The 20,382-nt window shown below is 38.6% G+C and overlaps 1 protein-coding gene across 2 annotated transcripts in view; it reads right to left on the minus strand.

Annotated features, from left to right (window-relative positions):
• Positions 1-1,420: 1,420 nt before the first annotated feature.
• LOC123880728 (protein tiptop-like) overlaps positions 1,421-20,382 on the minus strand; it is a 381,041-nt gene continuing 362,079 nt past the window's right edge. The window contains exons 4-5 of one of the 2 annotated variants that reach the window (XM_045929027.1): positions 15,807-15,987; positions 1,421-6,436 (exon numbers count right to left, since the gene is read on the minus strand). In XM_045929027.1, the coding sequence (XP_045784983.1) occupies positions 3,418-6,436; positions 15,807-15,987 (3,200 nt within the window). In that variant the 3' untranslated portion in view covers positions 1,421-3,417. Of the gene's footprint in view, positions 6,437-8,724; positions 9,118-15,806; positions 15,988-20,382 lie in introns of those variants that run through there. The other variant, XM_045929033.1, reaches the window with a different exon arrangement.

Here is a 20,382-nt window from a genome sequence, read left to right on the forward strand (position 1 = left end):
AAAGTATCTATAATTTTATTTGGAATCTTTACATAGGTAAAGTAAACATATTAAGATGTGTACAAACCCAAATGTTACCACTAGTAAAGAACAACTCGTGTCTAGACAAAATTTTCGTTCATACAAAACGATATAACCCTAAACTGCTCACGAGTGTTACAAATAGATAAATAAAATATGTCATTTGTTGATCTGTCGCCACAAGTTGTGTCACCGCGCGCGTATCACGATGAGTGACGTCACAGTGATTGTGACGAGGCTCCATGACGGTAAGACTTCCGAAGTAGTATAGAGTACTATGGTACCTTTTTATCTGCTTTACCTACCTGTGCTATTTTACTTACCTACACATTACATCAAGTATCTATAATTTTTTTTAGAACCTTTACATAGGTTACTCTATACGTAAAGTAAAGTAAACATATTAAGATGTATACAAAGTCAAATGTTACCAGTAGCAAAAGAACAGCTTGTGTCTAGACAAAATTTTCGTGCACACAAGACGATTTAACCCCAAACTGCGCACTCACGAAACTGTAACCCACGAGTGTTGCAAGTAGATAAATAAAATATGTCATTTGTTGATCTGTCGCCGCAAGCTGTGTCACCGTGTCACGATGAATGACGTCATTACAGTGATTGAGACGAGGCCCCGCGACGTGAAGACATCGGAAGTAAGTACAAGTAAACTACAAGAACCTAATTAATAGTAAGTAGTAGGTAGGTAATTAATAGGAAGTAGGTAATTACTTTACCTTTATTACCTGTACTTTCAAGTTATGACCAATCAATCACTCAAAAATATTTTCGAATGGTTTCAAAGAGCTTGTAAGTTTATTTGAATAAAAATATTTTTGAGTTTGAATTTGAGGTAGCGTCTCTGTAAAATATTTGTGATTATTATTGAATTTTCCCATCTGAAGCATATAGAATGATGATGTCAAATCTCTTAACATATTTTATGGAGTCGCTGCAATAGATTTAACTTTTGATAAAGTTATAGTATTTTAATCTATCTTACTAATGATTACACCTTTCTAGTGGTCAAGACTAGAAAATTACTAAAAATTACTTATCATACCGAGAATCAAAACCTCTAAGGAATTTCTTGATTCCTATCATGTCATCTTTGTTGTTAAAAGCGACTAACTCCAAAAAATGTAGTTTTTGAATTATCACCTAAACATGGGAAATTTCAAAAATGCTACGACGCAGGACCAAGTTTTTTAGTTTGGTCCTATGCGTAGCAAACTTTTTTAAGAATATCAGATTTTCTAAATTTTTTGATGATAACTCACAAACTAGAAGGTACTCTTGTAGTTAGTCGCTTTATTTTTAAAAGTTTTTTTTTAGTTTAGAGATATTTGTTGCCATAATTTACCTTGGGTAGGTATATTGAGGATAAAATAAAATACCTTTGTAGTATTTAACATATATATTTCTTTGAGCTTTTAATTGCATTTTGAAATACAACATAAAATATTAAATAAGATTATTAAATTTGGTAAAATCAATATTCAACACCATTTTTCATTTTTAAAGAATGAGCAAAATTCTCTCATCAGAGCTAGCGTATACATAATAGTATTTGTCGTATGTTTTCAATTATTATCGTTAAAATGATACTTTACGATTTTCGTTAAAATTTTCAGTATTCGGAGCGCGTTTCACAAAGTCTTTACAAATTTTTTAGTGACAAAAATGACTTATTTAATGAATATGATATCAACACATGATACTGTTAATATTTACTAAGATTTTATCAAAGGAAATACTGCTAAACCAAAAGCATTTGTATACAAATCTCTATGCTAAATTAAATTAACAGATCGTAAAATATAATAGAGCCATCTTGTTCAAAAATACTCCTTTAAAATATTTAAAACACAATTTTTAGACCTGTGCAATTTAGTTTAGTGATTTGTGAACTGAAGCATTAGCAATATCTGAAACAATTAAGTTTAATGCGCAGCAAATTCCTTCTCAAATAAATTCTAGTCTATACAATTCTAAAATCGGCATTAACAACGAAACTTTTGAAGATAGACATATTAGGCAAAAGTATTTTTTTAATCATTCATTTTCTGTCTCTTTTTTATATTGGTTTATGCAATCACGATTGTGATAAGTGAACTAAATGTGTATGAAATGTGTAAATACTTTGTGAAACAGGCTCTACAGGAGTGGTAATCTTCGGAACATGACTGTAGTATACATGAACTTTAATAACGACTATATCGAATGATTAAAAGTAAGCAAATAATTTCCTATTTTACTTTAAACTGCATCAAAAATCAATCTACAGTCATGCTCCGAGAGTTGAAATCCCATTGTGTCATTATACACTGATATCGTTTGAAACTTACAATTATACAGTTTACAATATTTTTTTAATATATAAAAGAGCTTTTCCACTCACAATTACCGTATATACATCATCGTATATCTGTTGTTACAACTGGAAGAAACCACGTTATACAGTGTCCTAAACGTATACGAATGTAGTCGTCCTTTTAAAGAAATAATTGTATAATTTATCACTTTATAAATACAATAGGTTGATTTGGACAACCGATGAATGCGCTGGTACAATGGTATACATGTTTTCACAGGAGAGTCGCTTAGCTTACACTTAACACTAAATAATAAATAGCAACCTCACGAGGAGAGCGTTCTAGATCAAAATTTACACTAAGGAGATTGTAATATTGCATGCTATGACACTGCGCCGTATGTAGTATATGTACACGAACTGCTTGAGATTTGATCTCCGAGATTGCGGGCATCGACGGATCTCAACGCCTGACGAACAGATGCTTCAAAATATACATAAAATAAACTAAGAACCATGCTAACCCTAACTCTGATTTACATAAAAAATTAAGTAACACAAAAATGATAATATTGCAACGAATTTTCATTAAATACTGACAGACTTACACGATACGACACGACGGCGCCGATACGTCGTGCGAGCCGATCGCGTGCGCAGCCAAGATTACAAACGATTTGTCTCGTTTTGGATTATTAGCAAAAAATATACATTTACAAGAGATCGAATCGAACTTTTAAGACTTAATGCGACTTATAATATTTACAAATATCGAAATGGAATCAACGTAGTGTGGAAGATAGCCGCGGCCGCAGCCGACGCCGCGCGACTCCGTCCTCTCCTAAAGGCAATATTTTGAAAATATTCTCTTATCCTAAACGAACGTAAGACGTTTGGCGTATACTTATGTCGCTAGTCGTTAATTACACTAACCGAACTATGCGGTGAACTCTAACGATTACCTAAATAATTAAATTGGCAAAGAGTTTCGAAATACTTAACGTCGCGTCGCGACCTAACGACCCTGGACAGGGTCGACGTAGCAGGATATGGTATCATCACAACTGATGGCGGCCGCCCTCGCCTTACACGTACTTGCTGGACAGCTGCTTCGCCAGCTCCGTGTACTTGAGGAACTTGGAGTGAGGACTTTCGTCGAAGGATTGTGAAGGACTCCGTGGGTCTTGCGGCGAAGCAGCGTTGGACCCGCTGCTTTTATGCGCACCCGGAGACGCTGCAGGCGGCGGGGCCTTGACCGGGACAGGCTCTGGTAGAGCACCGTCCTTAACGAAATGCATCTTGGAAAGATGATGCCGATACGCACCCTTCGATATAAATGGAGTATCGCATAAAGCACATTTCATGATCGAATCTGTGACCACAGCGTCGTTGCAAGCCCAACTGAAAGTTAAAATGCTCGGTGGACCTGCAGGGGACGGTGCAGGGGGCGGTGCGCGAGACGAATTAGTCTCAGTTTTGTCGCAAAGTTTCTGCAAGGCAGCCAGAGGATGACTGCCACCACGTCGGGAAGAACTAGGCTCATTGGAAGATCCACCACCAGCGAGGCTATCGAACATGGATGACAGAGCTCCTAAACTGGAAGCCGGCTTCCTATCAGCACCAGGAGTGGGTGCGGAACGATCGCTAGCCGGGCTACGCGGACTTGGGACTGGGCTCGGACCCTCGCTTTCCCGTTTAGGAACGGTTGGCTTGTCTTCTTCACCCGCACTATTCGGTCTCGCGTGTTCCTCATCATCATCTACTTCAGTTTTAACCCTAACTGGCTGACTACTCAGATCTACACATGTATCGCGATCTTCTTCGTCCGTGATCTCTTTCTTTATCCTAACCTCTGCGGGGCGATCTTCTGACGCAGGAGTTTGAGAGCCGCGGGTGTCCGGGGTGGTACGCGGAGTCATATGATAAGAATCCAACTTTCTATCGGGAGTAAGAGATTCTACCCTACTACCACCCCTTTCGGACATGGAACTGGATTCGCTACCACTACGTTCTCGACGGCCATATCCTTGTTGGTGGTGATAATTTCTTAACATGCTCATAGTCTGTGCATCTACCAAAGGTTTAGTGTAGTCTACGCTCTCGTCTATACCTAATCTTTTCAAAATACTAGATCCAATCGGAGCATGGGAAGTCCCACCGGGCATACCGGGTACTGAATGCCGGGAACGAGTGTCGAAACTCTTTTCTATTAATTGTTCTATGGCATTAAGTACAGATGGGGACGAACTTTTTTCATTGCTAGGGTTGTGATCTTTGGAACTAGGAGAGGAATCGTTAACTGAAGAAGGGGAACGGTGGTGCGTTGATCCCGGAGAGGGAACTTCGTCATTGATACTCTTACGTCCATCGCGACTGGTAGGAGTGATGTGGCCGGGAACATCGGGTGGAATAATATTATTTGAAAGAAGAGCACTTTTTAGAAAATTCCTTTGGCTATTTGACATGGGTGCGCCTATGCATTGTCGAATATGTTCTACGAATACAGCAGTCTCAATTTTATCACCACATTTCTCACATGTTATGCGGCTTCCAGCCCCGAAATCCCTAATCGGTTTCCCCATAGGAACTCCGTTGCCCTCCCCATTTTTAAACTCGTGCTGGGCTCTCTCAAGCTCGAGAAGTTTCCTTACCGGTAAGGACTTCTTTCTCTTTTCTCGCGTTTGTCGTCTCCTACCACCGCTCTCAGTTATAGAACGCATAATATGCTCTTTATAGTGAGAGTTCTTAACCATATGATTACTTAATTCTTTTAAGGAACTAAACGCTTGGTCGCAAACTTTACAAGTTAATACAGCGCTAACGTGACTACTCGTTCCTGTCGTCGGAGGAACTGCATTGTTGGTACCGGGAGTGCTGGAGTTGGACCCCTTGGCTTCATCGGAAGACTTCCAAGAGATAATCTGCTCCTGTGATATAATATTAGTATAATGCTGTGTGCGCTGCATGTGGCTTGTCATCTCCGCCAGGGAGCGGAAACTCTCCGCGCACCACATGCATTTAAGTATTTGTCTAGTTTGTTCAGCCCCTTTTCCTAGCCATACATCTTGACCGCGGACTAATTTCCTAGGTATTGGCATATTTTCCTTAATGAGCATATTAAGATCATTATGATTCGGTTTGGATGATCCGCTTGAAGAGGAGGAATTATGAGATGGTGTTGAAGGCGAACTAGATGGCGGTAAAAGCGATGGAGGTATCGGTCCACCGCCCGATGGAGGCACTGGCACGTTCACGCCACAATGCTTGGCTTCTTTCATATGGACAGTTAAATCAGCAAGCGAATTAAAGCTTTTCTTGCACCACACACATTTCAAAACGTCTTTTGTTTGATCAGCTCCTTTGTTTAACCAATGCGACTGCCAAGCAGAGTGGCGAGCCGCAGCATTAGGGGTTAACCCAGCGCCTAAAGCCGCGCTCTGAACAGATCTGAAAAGCTCTTCTCCACCTAACCTGCTCAATTCACTCATTTTTTCCAGGGCTTTAGTAGCATCGTTCGGTGTAGGTGTTCCATGTTTTAATTTTCCATTCCAGTCATGTGGAAGGCCACCTTTAGGTGATAAGCTAGCTGCGGCGACAGCTGCTGCGAAATAAGGTAGATGTGGAGCAACGGGTGTCGTCCATGGTGTAGAAATCGGTTTAAAGTCAGACGTTCGAGAACTTTTTCTCGTCGGTACGGGTGATGGAGAATCTTCTGGAGCACGTTTTCGGGTGCCAACTGATAAATCTAATGGACCGTTTTCGTTCTTGGTAAGGTTGACAGCGTCGTCGTCGTCATCGTCGATAGGGGATTCACTCCGCTTTGTGCTGAAGTCTAGTACGGCATCTGCGCGTTCAGAGTCTGTCATGTCTTCTTGGCAGGACATGAGGAGCCTTTGTTGGGCCGCTGCGGCTGCGGCACCGAGGTAGGCCGCCACGGCTGCGGAGTGGGGGGGCAAGAGCGCTGCGGGCAAGGCGGCCGGCAGTGCCGCTGATAGTGCAGCTGGCAGGGGCAGGCTCGGCGCGCTCCGACCCGAATACACGGAGTCGTTGGAGGGACATCGTGGCGCGCCTGACGACTCCCGTGACAAACATCTTGGACTCTCTCTGCGAACAAACAAAAACATGTTTAAACATCTCTTTTCCAGAAATTTGTTAAAAGATTTACCCCACAACAGTTTGTCACTGTAAAAAGTATTTCAAGTTTCTTTGCCCGAGCACTCTTGAGCTGTGGGCTTCCCAGTAAGTTACGATGTCAGTAAAAGCCAACAATGGCGAGTGTGGGACTATATATTGCATTTCGTCTAAAATGCCGCGCCTCGTACAACTGCAATAGCAGTTACTCTGTGCAGTTGAGGAATATCTTACGCCTATTCACAGAGTACTTTTGGATGGAACATTCAGTGGTAGAGAAATAATTATATAGATCCATAACGGTTGGTGCCCTAATTTTTTGTGACGAATTGGATGCCATATCTAATGTAAAATATTGTTTCCTATAAAAGCCGCTCGTGAATTGTAGGCGTTTCATACTGAGTTTCGTTCGCAGTAACATGTGCCTATGCGTCATATGGGTAATTAAGATTTATGGATTGAGGGGGCTGGCCAATACGCATTGCATGTTGAAAATACGAAACTAAAGTTCTTGGTTTTTATAACAGCTTATTCGGAAATTCGAAGAAAGGTGTGAATAAGAAAACTGTTGACCTCGATATAATATTTGGTGCTACTCACCTTGATATAGTCATTAAGTCATTTATCATTTCAAATAATAGTTCCTTTTCTAAAGTGACCATTTTTATTATTATGGAAGTCCATATAATATGTTATCTGACAAAAAGAACGATAGATTTAAATAAAATAGTTTTCCTAATTAGTGACTGTTGGAGAAGGTTTCGCGACAAACAGTAATTTATCGAATTTTCTTTTAGAAACCTATTTAATGAATAAAAGTCCAATAAATCTTTGAATATTGCGATTCACCTTTGCACTATGAAGCCGGTTCCTAATAATTTAATATCAATAAAACTCTGTCCTACCATACTATCTTTTGCTATTATATCTGAATAGAAATAGTAGCATTAGCAATTTTTTAATATTTATTTGAAGGAGATTGACAAAAATGAATAATATAATACATTTAAATGCAAATCGTAGATTGTTATTACCATTCTTAAAGAATTTTTTATCATTTATATTAAGTAAATAATAAAAAAGACAAAAAAAAACACGTGCTTTGAAGTTTTAACGATTCATTACACCCACCTACCTAATTAACTTTGAATAGACAAGTATAGTATATCTTGATTTAAAAACCGGTCAAGTGTGAGTCGGACTGGCACACGAAGGGTTCCACAGTCGGTACATCGTAATTTTTTTTTGTGATGTAAGCACAAATTCACGGTTTTCGGTTTTTACCTTTTAATTTTGGTATAAAACCTACCTAACTACCTGATTCTAGGTCTGATTCTAGGTCAACGGAGTCACGACAGACAGACAGACAGACAATAAAGTAATACTATAAGGGTTCCTTGTTTCCTTTTGAGGAACGGAACCCTAAAAAACAATCAACGTAGCCGATCTTAAAACAAGTATTAATAAACAAAACAAATAAAACCCTGACAAACTTAATTGAAAAAATTAGAACTCCGAAAATTATATCAATTAATATCTAGATATCTAATAAAGCCCAATTAACATAAATCATTCAACGATACGACAAAGCTATACAATAATAATTCAACAAAAAAAAGAATAGTTATTTATGACAATTAAGAATTCAAGGATCGAAGATAATTCTTTGATAAACAACGCTTTGTAACAATGAGGGACCACTTATCGATATATCGATGTGTCTAATCGATGAAATTTATAGACACTGATTATAATACGACGCGACGATGTATCTACAACAAAAGCAATAAAAATAAATCTTGTCTAGTGAAACTACTAAGATTACTTAAGTTAATGCAGTATAGCTAAATGAATAAGTATTGAAATAATAGATACATGAAATAATATATTGTCAGTTGTCACCAATGTTGCTTCATTTATTATATCTAACTACAAGCATTGTAGTTCAAAAAAACATTTAATTGAACATAATAAAGATAAGATATAATCGACTTGCAATTTCGCTGAAACAGTTTTCTAGATAGCGAAAGTAATGAACATAGAAACCGATCTTTATCAATGATAATTTCAGTATTATCAGATTGATGCACAAAATTATCAAAACGAAAGTTAAGCTGAAGACAAAATACATCGTGAAAAAATAATAGATTTCTAAGGAAACAAAAGAAATTTAATACAAAAACAAAAAACTGTTCTATAGATACAATTTAATAATTCTAATTACAAAAACAATGAAAAACACTTGCACAAAGAAACCCTACCTCACGTGGTCGGGCTCGACGATCATTTTGGACGAAATCTTTTCAGTTTGATCCAAACTGTCGATATCGAAACGTTCTTGGATCCATCAATCAAACAACACTCGAGTTAAAATCACTTTTTACAAGACAAAATGAACTTCCCAGGAGTGAATGTAAACACGTCGCGAAAGACGCGCCGTTTAGCCGGCGGTCGGGAGGGAAGTGCGCGGTGCCTGCGGCGGCGGCGGCGGTCCCGCGTGGAATGAGACGCCGCGTGATTTACGACCCGCCTGCAGCGCCCCCTCCCCGCACGCCCCTCTCTAGAGCGAGACGGCTGCTCGGTTAAGCAACGAATCAGCGCGGAGAAGAGAGATAGGCATATACACACCTCTTCGAGGGGTGGTTCGCTGCGTAATGCAAGCGTGCGTGCTATGCGCGAGGTGGACGTGCAATGACGGGCGATCGTTTCGATGACAGCCGCTCGACAAGCGCGAGCTCCTTCGCATAGCTGACTCACCACAGTGACACCAATGGCAACTAGACGACTCGCGATGACCAATATAATTACTATTTATCTATGCTGTAATTTGATTTAAATAAAATATCGTAAAGCTAATCATGTAGTTGATTGATCCATTTATACGTTACGATACTTTTAGTTTCAATAGTGATAATAAATAGATAATATCTATGCCGCAGCCCACAATCGACTAGGATGAAAAATAATACCATTTGACGATAATTATTATAATTGTTATTTCTAATGCTTGGTTCTAATGGTAAATATTCTGAGAGACGTCAAAATAATATTAGGCACAATAGGCAAAAATTCGGTCTGGAATCTAATAATTTTCTGATTGGAAACTAACTATAATTTGGAAATCAGTTGTCATTTTATTTCTTTTTTTTGTCTGGTCTTTGTCATATTTTTAGGTAGGTACTTAGATACCTATATGACTAGGATAGACTACAATCAAATGGTTAGTGAATAACTTATTTACTAGGTTACTATATCTACCTAGATTATCTAGTAGGTATAGTAACCTAAAGTGATTAATAACCCTACTCTAATTAGGTAAGTAGGTAGGTACCGTAGGTACTTACTAGACAAAGTGATTAAAAAGCTCTACCTACCGACAGACGAATTATTGTTTCTATTTTTGAAAATTCATTTACCCTAGGAATTACTGTCATGTAGGATCTAGGAAATAGGTACTGATTTGAAAGATATCTGTCATCAATTTGTTATCAAATTTTTTTGATTTGTAAATTCTCATAAATTATTATTTGTTGATAACACGTGTACAACTATTTTACAAAGAATAACAACTATTCTTGTCTAATGCTTAAATTACCATTTAGCCTTGAAAGGATTAGACTAGAGTAGTCCGACGTTGTTTTACAACAGGACATGTCCCGATTTCAAAATCGATCGAATTGATTGATTTTGCTGCAATTTCACCGAAACCCATAATAGAGAGAGAGCCTGTGAGGGCAACACCTTCATTATTTCTTAAAAGCTGAAAGTGTCTATACGCATTGCCAACACAGGGAGGAACGATCAGCGACTGTGAAGTTTGTATCATGGTGGCTTTGGCAGATATTATAATAGAATAGAATTGAATACACATATTTTTATTTAAGTAGACTTTTACAAGTGCTTTGAATCGTCAAAATAATTTACCACTGGTTCGGAATGCCGTTCCTACCGATAAAAACCAGCCAGAAACTCGGCGGTAACAATGCTGTATGAAATTTTTACTTAAAGTATAAAGCGTTTTTTTTTATATTTTCTTCGAAATCATGTAGATATCACGACTTTAAAATGTTTTTATAAATGATAAAAAATTAAGATGGCTCTAACTCAACTAAACTATGGAATCCCTACTCAATCGACACACGATAAACGCTAAGTAGGATTCTCATTTAAAAAAAAAAAACGTTACGAAATATTCACAACCGCAGCTGTTTATTGCTTCCGATAAGCATTAGCCGACTGCGGGTCAATCAATCACTCGTATTTATGTGACATTTTGTGTTTCTTTCCTTTTCACTCGCATATAATTTGTGACATTTGTTTGTTTCCTTCCTTTTCACTCACGTCACGTCACGTCACGCACGCTATCAAAAATAGTGCTAAAATATGCCACAGCCTAGAAAATCTATACATACTTAAAACAGTGCGCGGAAGAAAATACAAAATCCTAAATTTTGCGATTAATAGGAAGAATTCACAACCCAATAATTTTTAGTAAAAAAATGAGCTTTTAATCTATGGTTCTAACTACTTGGTACCAAAAAATTGCTGACGCGAAAAATATGACGTACCTACCTATGATTACATCCGTCCAAAAACGTTCTAAGTTACTCCCAAGCATGTCTAAAGTCGTGTCCAAAGAAGTTCTACCTACTTCAAAGTATCCTTAAATTCTAAATCTGATTAAAATCTACGAATTAGTCGATTCAAAAACTTAACGATAATAATTAATCAATTACCGGATTAACCGGTAGATTCACACAGTTTTTAGGCTGTGAGGTGTGGTGTAATTTAGGATTGTCCCAACTCCCATCACCATGAGTTTAGTTTTGCAAGGTGCGGGTGTACGTCAGTTCTGTATAAATAATAATTTCGCATTTACAACGTGAATTCTTACATCACACACAAACCATAAATTTCAAGTCTACGAATTAAGAAGCCGGTTCAAAAAAATTAAGGACAATAATCCGAGTATAGATAAAATAGACGAAATTTGAGATTTGATTTACCGGTAGGTTCACGTTTTTAGGCTGTGGTGTAATTTAGGGTTGTCCCTGCATCTCGAAGGCACCGTGTTTAGTTTCGCATGGTGCGGGTGTGTGTCAGTTTGGGGACACCTGATACTGTATGAATAATTTCGCAGTTACAACGTGAATTTTAAAACCGGCACAGATGTCTACCAAGCAATAAGGGTGCGGAGTTTTTTAATACCTAAATACTATATTGTACTTACTTATTTGAAGTTTTATTATAAAATAAAACTAGCGTATGCATGCGACTTCATCCGCGTGCTACACGGGTTTCGACTGATATTCGTTTTTAACCCCCGACCCAAAAAGAGGGATGTTATAAAGTTTGACTTTTGTATCTGTGTATCTGTCTGTGGCATCGTTGCTCCTAAACTAATGAACCGATTTTAATTTAGTTTATTTTGTTTGAAAGGTGGCTTGATCGAAAGTGTTATTAGCTATAATCCAAGAAAATCGGTTCAGCCGTTTGAAAGTTATCAGCTCTTTTCTAGTTACTGTAACCTTCACTTGTCGGGGGTGTTATAATTTTTTAATTTACACTTGTAACCTATAGGAACACACTTAAGTATATTACGTAATTAAGAGTAAGAGTGAGGCTTATAGTCGACTTCCTACCTAATTCGACCCGACTTCACTTGCGAGGAATTTCTGAAAATATTGTTTTATTAGGGGTCTGATTGCGTGAAAAATAAACTTGAAAATCATTCAAAATATAAACACCAATAAAGTACTAATTTTAGATCTAGCTAGCAAAAGTTTATTGACTTTTCCATCAATTTCATTCACGAACGAGACGAGACGAGCTATATTAGAAATATGAAACTCGAAAATCTAAACAATAGACCCTCAGGATGGATGCCCCGGCGCTCAGTAGAGAATGTTTATGATTGATGGAGACTCCTTACTGCAGCTAATTGACAGTGATGGAACAGGGACGGAACTGAGCCAATACACTACCTACACTTCAAAAACTTTACATTTCACATAACTCCTTGACAATAAGATCGATATTCCCCCACCCAGGTATGATATCGACTGCATTGTACCATTTGTACCCGCAAAAAGTATCCTACCTGAGAACTAAAGTCCAGTTTTTGATGCTCTAAAGATATATTGGAATCTTAATTAAGTTGTTGGGAATTAATTTTTTGATATAACTCTTAATAATTAAATAAAAACGGGTGCAGACTAATCTATCAAGAATAAAGATTTTTCACTTGAAAGACACGCCTATGTTACCGTCAAGTAATGATGTAATTAAAAGGAACTTAAAATAATGGAAGAGGCACTTATAATTGTGGCATCTTAACCCTCAGTTTGATACACTAAACATTACCAGTAATTTTATTTAAGTACGAGAAGAATAGATTAGAGTTGATTAAAAAATTTTTTGATAGAAAATACCGGAGAGAATGGCATCTTCCGCCAGAAGAACTAGAAATTACTGAAATCAGATGCTGTTAAAGATTAAACTCAGTTTAATCGATTTAATGTGCTTTTATTTAACTTGTTTTAATTTCCCAAAATCGCCATTGCCAAAAAAACATCAGAGAGTTCTTAGAGACCAACATAATCGACTACTAGTCAACTGTCAAGAAACTTAAGAACGTGTATAGATCAAGACTCAATCTAAAAATCTAAAAATTAAAATAAATATCAAAATTCGAATCTGCAATCAAATTTTCCCTCAATTTTCAGTATCAATACTATTCCCCTGAGACTTATAATACCAACAGTCCTCAAAGCACTAAATTATGTCTAAAAACGTGACAAACACTACCAAAGTCAATGGATTGATGCGTTTTTTCACGGCCGTATCAAGAATGTCAACAATTACTTACGTACCTACCTCCATCAATTTATTTGGTTAATGTATTCCAACTGTTCCAATATTAACTTCCTCGACATTTTTATAAGAGCAAACAAAAGGAAAAACTACCCATATGCCATAATGTCGTGGTATGCCATGTTGTATGCAATATTTGGGTCAAAACGGCCATCTACATTGGAAGTGTGATTGGGGTAGTGTATTCCCGAAGTGGATTGTGCACGTCGTGTCCACACTCCACACTGAAAGAAATTCTGCTGACGAAGCTGCCCTACGCGGCCTTGAGATTGATATAGGCATACACATAATATAATATGATACTTTGACGAACATCGAAGATTATCTAAATATCAAAACAGCTTGGATTTGGCACGGCACGGCGCTGCAGTTGCTTGTATTCAGTATGGCATATTATTGTAAATTAAATATGTACTTGAAAAGAGCAACCGCCAAGTTTCTTGCTGGGTCTTCTCGGTAGTAACGGCATTCCGACCAGTGGTCGATTTTTTGACGATTCAAAAGTATTTGTAAAAGTAAAATTAAATAAAACCATTTTTGAATTTGAACTTCCAGAGAAACCGTAGAATTTTGACTAGATTAGAGTTAAAACTTTAAAGCAAGTGTATGGACATGGATACTTTCAAAGCCAGTAATTGACAATAAAATTGAAGAGATGACGTTGTTTGCAGAATCCTAGATCCACTTCAATTCATATCAGAAAAAAGTTTCACTATTAGGGGCAGGCTTGGTATTTTGGTATATTGGGATAAGCAAAGAGAACTCCGACCAGTATGTTAGAAAGCGGTAACAACTCACGACACACTATCTGAGAAAAAGGTCACATTGACTATAAGGAAGAAAGAACAAGGTACCTATTTAGGTAATCAAAGCCCCCCCATTAAATCAATTGTACTATGCAGGGGTCAGTTTTTGATTCTTTTTATTTAAAGACAAGTTAACCTTTGACTCCGATCTCACCTGGTGGTTACTAGGCGTCATCGTGGTAAATAATGATGCAGTCTAAGAGGAAGCGGGCTAACCTGGAAGGTGTATAGTGAATCGTACTGAAACGCTCAACTAACAGCATGGCTTTGCCAGCAGGGTGATAACAAGACAATACCACATATGACTATCAATAACCAGACTAGATTTGAGTCAATGAAAGCATAAATTCCCCCTTCCACTGGTAACCGAACTCAGAACCATCCACTTATACGACCACTGTACTTACCAATGTGACAAGGAGTTCATCAGCCCTTTCTGATTACTGGACCCTGTCTAATACCAATCACTAGAATAATCTATAGTAGTAGATTACAACGGTTCGCAATTATAGTAGGATTAAATTCACAAAAAGATCATTAACGCAGCGTGATAAATCATACTTGAAAATAGTAAAAAAAATCTACACCCATGCTTTATCTTGGCGATAATTATAGCTCGCTTGTGATCCATCGCATTCGCTGCACCGTTGAGTTTAACTATAAAACATAAAACAGATATTGATGGAGTGTCAAATGAAGAATTCTTGATCATTTTTAGTGTCACTACCTACCAGCCGTCACTATCGCGAGTCCATTCATTTCACACGTCGACCGGTTACATAAGAACCTTCGCTTATTCAAAAAAGAGCTTTAGAGCTTCGTGATAAGGGTTGTTGTTGAGGTCTTTGTGATTGGTTGAATCAAGTCCGTGGACAGCAGTTGACAACTGATCATCGAAAACAATGGGATCGTTAAAGTGGACACTACGGATTGAAGCCGAGACCACCGTCAAGTATACAATGCGCTCGTGTCAGAAGTGTTATGAATGTATCGGAGAAGATATTGTGATATGGTGGCATTCGGATGTTGTGATTTTAGTGAAACGTGGTCTTTATCTCGGACTCCTACTTCTATAGTTTATTTTCGCTTATTTTGGTTCTAAGGTTTGATCTAGCCGTGACATAGTGGTTCTGGGCTAATGGTCAAGACGTCCACCTCCTATTCAGGAAGTCGGAGGTTCGATCCTGGGCACGCATTTCAGGGTCTTTGGCTTTGGCTTATGCAATTGAGCGTTGAATGGGTTTAATGAAACTGTCATACCCCTGCCGAGTTAGCCCGCTTCCATCTCAGACTGCATCATCAATTTTAGATTTTATTAAATTGAATCTCGTCTGGTCTGGTCATTAGTGGGAGGCTTCGGCCGTGGTTAGTTACCACCCTACGGTCAAAGCCATGCTGGCAAGCGATTCAGCGTTTAAGAACGGTGTTGCGAAGAAACCGATCAGGGGTACGCGTTTAATCAAACTTTCATACCCCTTCCAAATTAACCTACTTCCATTTTAGACTTACCACCAGGTGAGATCGCAGTCAAGGGCTAGCAATTAACATGACATCGAAATTTAAAAAAGAGGCCTTATAAGCTGGCCAGCTTTTATGGAAGAAGACCTTCATGTTCCATAGCCCAGTGAAAGAAGGAAGAATTTTCTAGAATAAAGGATATTCACCTCTCAGCATTGGGGTCCTGAATGAGGGTAGCCGGTATACTGTGCTCGATGTCCCGCTCGTCGGGCGGCGGGGAGGCGCGGGACGCGGGGGACGCGGAGCGCGACTCCCCCCCACCACCCCGCGCGCCCCGCTCCCGCTCCCCACGCTCCTTCACGCCGCCTTCTGGACTTGTTGCTTCTTCTGTGGACAAAGAGAACAGAAGATCAGATATGTTTTTGAAATGAAAAAAATACCTAAAAAATTCATTAGAACGTGATCAGTTGAAAAGTCCGCCCGTGGTTGCTTTTGGGCCAAAGGTGCCATCAAATTGGCATCATTGCCACGCTGAATAGCGATGGATGGATGGATCGGGTAGGCCCCAGAGTGTGGATGGCAGCTCCTTTTCCTTAGACAACGGGTTTGTCGCTTTTGTTTTTAACTAGGTATAGCATAAGGAAACGAGCTGCTGGTGTAATTGGGATGATTTTAAGTGATTAGTAATTAGCATATGATGATATCAACACGTGGATGGCAAAAGGCAACGTTGGTAAATCTCTACAAGGTGAAAGGCCATCCACAATCTTAAGAAAGTAACTGGGTGCTGCTGGACAAAGTGGCACAAAACCATGTCATGTAGTAATTCTTGTAAGATTCCGTCCTCCAACAGTGACCATCTTTCATCATATCCAGACCAATCCAATCCAATTCGGCCGACCATGATTTAAAAATTGGAAGAATAGCAGCAATACGATGAAAAAGCTGCATCGATCATTGCTGTCAATTGTTATAATTGGCAGAATTTATAGTATTTTGCTTCAACAATGTATTTTAGCCAATAGCGAGAGAGTGTCGGTTGGTGATTGTGATCGTCACTGTAGGTGTCATTTTACCGTAATCTAGCCACAGGCATTTAGGTGACGTGACGTACGATCACAGAAATCAAGATGGTGTCTTTGCAAAATGGTGGTTTTTAAATTAACTATTGATTTCTTTCAAAAATCTAATTTCTAACCCAAAAACTTCCGCCACGGTAGATCCAATCAACAATGACGGGTAAAATGAACCGAATAGAGTCCACACTTGAGTGAAAGGTGGCGCATTATCATCGCAAGACCTATTTACGTTGTTGCGATACAATCAAGATTCCTAACTCCATTGCGACTCGCTGAGTTTCTTTAACGGTGTCATTCATATCGCCAATCGACGTTTTATCATCCACGATCGAATATTATATCGATTTCACGGTGAATTCTGGTGAAATTAATCCATTGTTTCCATTTCCCTCTGAAAAACCGTCATCTCACCGTCCTTTCGAGCGGTTTGAACGGGCTTCTATTCATAATGATCATCACCATCGTCAACCGATAGATGCCCACTGCTGGACATAGGTCTCTTGTAGGGACTTCCACACACCACTATCCTGCGTCGCTTGAATCCAGCATCTCTCTGCGACTCTGTGGGTTTCTTCCAACGCTGCCCTTTCCGGTGTGAGGTTGCGATTCCAGCACCTTGGGTCCCAAAAATCTATCGGTTTTTCCAAATATGTGCCCTGGCCATTGCTACTTCGGCTTCGCAACCCGCTGATCCATGGCCTACTCTAGTTCTCCTACGGACCTCCTCATTTCTGATTTGATCACGTAGAGTAGCTCAGAGCATAGCTTCTATTGTGACGCCTGTTTTCCGATTGGCTACAGACATTCATCTGATTAAGTACGAGCGTATTACATGGTTTTGCCCGATGGCGGAATACGATTCCGGCCAGCACGCTCGGACAGATGACTGTTGCACGTATGAAGACACTGTTTAGCAATCATAGAACTTCAGTTGGATTACGAATGTACACATCATAAAAGGAGAAGAACAAAGAAAGCGATTCACTAACTCAGGTTGAAATCTATAGAGCGCACTTTGACTTTGCTTAGACTTAAGTTTTAGTAAACGAGACAGACTTATGCGTTATAACGCTGTCTCGTTTTAACAGGGTCTTATGTCTGAGCAAAGTCTATAGATCTCAGCCTCAGCTCATTTATTCAAAGTAAGTACTATTGTACACTTTTTGATGGTCAGTATTCTTAGATATGTAAGATGATTAGTGTTGATAATTTATTACGTAAACTTAAAACTAAAGCTACGAGAGTTATGTGCTGCCTGCCACCCCCTCAGCCCTCTGCTTTTGCGCCGTACAAGCATAATTTCTAAACTGAGCGCTTGCTATACTGTGGCTATCGTTAGGCACAGCGCGTGCCATAATTCAAAAGCATCACGATAGCGCCACGCGTCATTTAAATTAGACTTTAGAGAGCGCTCAGAGGCAGACAGGAGCTGTGAGCGCTTCCTTTGATGTGAATGGAGCCGGTTCATTCGATTCTGGCACTGCACTAGATCGCCCGGGGCGGTCGGCGCATCTTTAGCGTTGCGCACACAATTGCGATGCATGGCTTTTTATATATTTTCTTCGGAATAGTATTAGAAATCGCGTCATGCATTGCCAGACACTTAGTAACGTGACAAATCCTTGCCAGACACCCTTAAACTTTTATCTCCCAAAGACACCATGATCCAAACTTCATAGTCGCGGACCGTTCATCCCTGTATTGGGGACGATACGCAGATAAACTTTCAGCTTTTACAAAATAATAAATAATAATACAATCCATTAAGGAACATAATGCACCAAGAACCAGAATGAACTACCAGAACCATAGAATAGAATAGAATACAACAGACTAGGTATATTTTTATTCAAGTAAACTTTTGCAAGTGATTTTGAATCGTCAAAGTAGTTTACCAATGATCTGGAATGCCCTTCCTACCGAGAAGAACCAGCAAGAAACTCGGTGGTTGCTCTTTTCAAGTTTTCAATTTACAATAATATGCCATAAGCATAGATGTACAAACGCACGCCCAAAATTCGATGCGTTTGCGCGATCCTTTCGTCCGTCGGATTGACATGCTGCGTTTTAATCAATTAGCGTGCAGAAACGTGGTTCACGAGCCATTGGGCAGTGAAATGAGCGGACCACGGACCGCGCGGGCCACCGCCGTGGCGCCGCGTTTTTGAACGCTCTCCGATTTCAACAAAAAAAAAAATTTGTTCGACCGTTTTTGGATGATTATGAAGATATGTAACGGTTTTTAATGTGTGACAAATAGGACATAGCGGCTAAATAAAGATGCCAATTGGCTACATACTACGGTCTCAAATCTGTCAGAATCCGACTATTTTTATAACAGTCCTAAAAATAACAGTAGCATTATCAGTATGTGCCGAATGCTCAGAATAAACCGACGCGTAAGTACTTTTAGATGTGAAGCTCCATTATTTCTTGTGTCAACAATCATACGATATTAATTATTATTTTAGACAGTACGATACAACCCATATTTTGTGTTAGTAAAAATATATCAATACCTTACTAAACTAGAATACTTACATAAGATTTTTGTTTAATTCAAATTTATTTCGACAAAGCTTTTGAATGGTCAACTGAATTATTTACCACAGGTTGGTTCTCAACTCTCAATGACTTTCCTTGGAAATCAATAAAACGTGACATCAAAATTTTGATACGAAAATAATATGACAATTGCTCGCTCTACATTTTGACTCTCTTTGTATGATAACTTCATAAGTTCATAATCGGAGCGAAAGTCGGTCTCGATTCACTTTTTTTTTGGTTTTACAGCTCGTGGATTTTTTGGTCGGCCGAATGGTTTGACTTGGTATTAGAAACTTGATATGAGAGATTGATGGATTTTAACTTGATTAATTAATAAGTATGGATTTATTCATAACTAGCGACCTACTTACCTGACTTTCATGATTCTAATTCAACGGTAAGAACCCTATAGGTTTTCTTGACAGACACGACAGACGGACAGACAGACAGATAACGAAGTCAGATAGAAGTTCCTTTTTCCTTTTGAGGTACGGAACTCCCAACCTCCTGAATAATAGGCGGACTTCTTTACTACCAAGTTATCATAAATTTTAACATAAGTAATATAAGCTTACCTAGTTAAATTCAATAAAAATAGTAAAATGGGGCCACTGTGGACAGACGGTTGCGCAAACAGAATGATTAATGATTGATTGATTATTATGTTAGTCATCGAGCCGAAGCAATTATTCAAACTTGGTTATCAACTGACATAATTTCGTTAAATCGATAACACCGATATTTCTACATACACTGGAAGTCTTATCGTATCTACAATTACAAATACACTTAGGTACTTATATTGTGATTATTGTGTTACTATAGGTAGGACTATAGATATCGATAAAGGCAAGAAAATAATAGTGTAAGGTTACTTTTAAAAATTAATTTGAATTGTCAACAATAATATAAAATTATTAACTTATCTAATGAAGGTACTTTGATAAAATCGATATTTGGCTCATTCGATGTCATACAATCTGTTACTAGGAGGCCGACAAGATTGAACTTGCATAAATACTGGTGTTTCGAAGGTTTTAGTTGAGTCTCCTTCTGAGATTCGGAGCGATATCGCATATTTTCGGTATTTGGATTGTGAACTGGATAATTAGATGTTGTGATAGCAATCACGCTCTAATTAAATTACTTATTTTGG

Source organism: Maniola jurtina, chromosome 3 (assembly GCF_905333055.1).
Source record: "Maniola jurtina chromosome 3, ilManJurt1.1, whole genome shotgun sequence".
NCBI classification, from domain to species: domain Eukaryota; kingdom Metazoa; phylum Arthropoda; class Insecta; order Lepidoptera; family Nymphalidae; genus Maniola; species Maniola jurtina.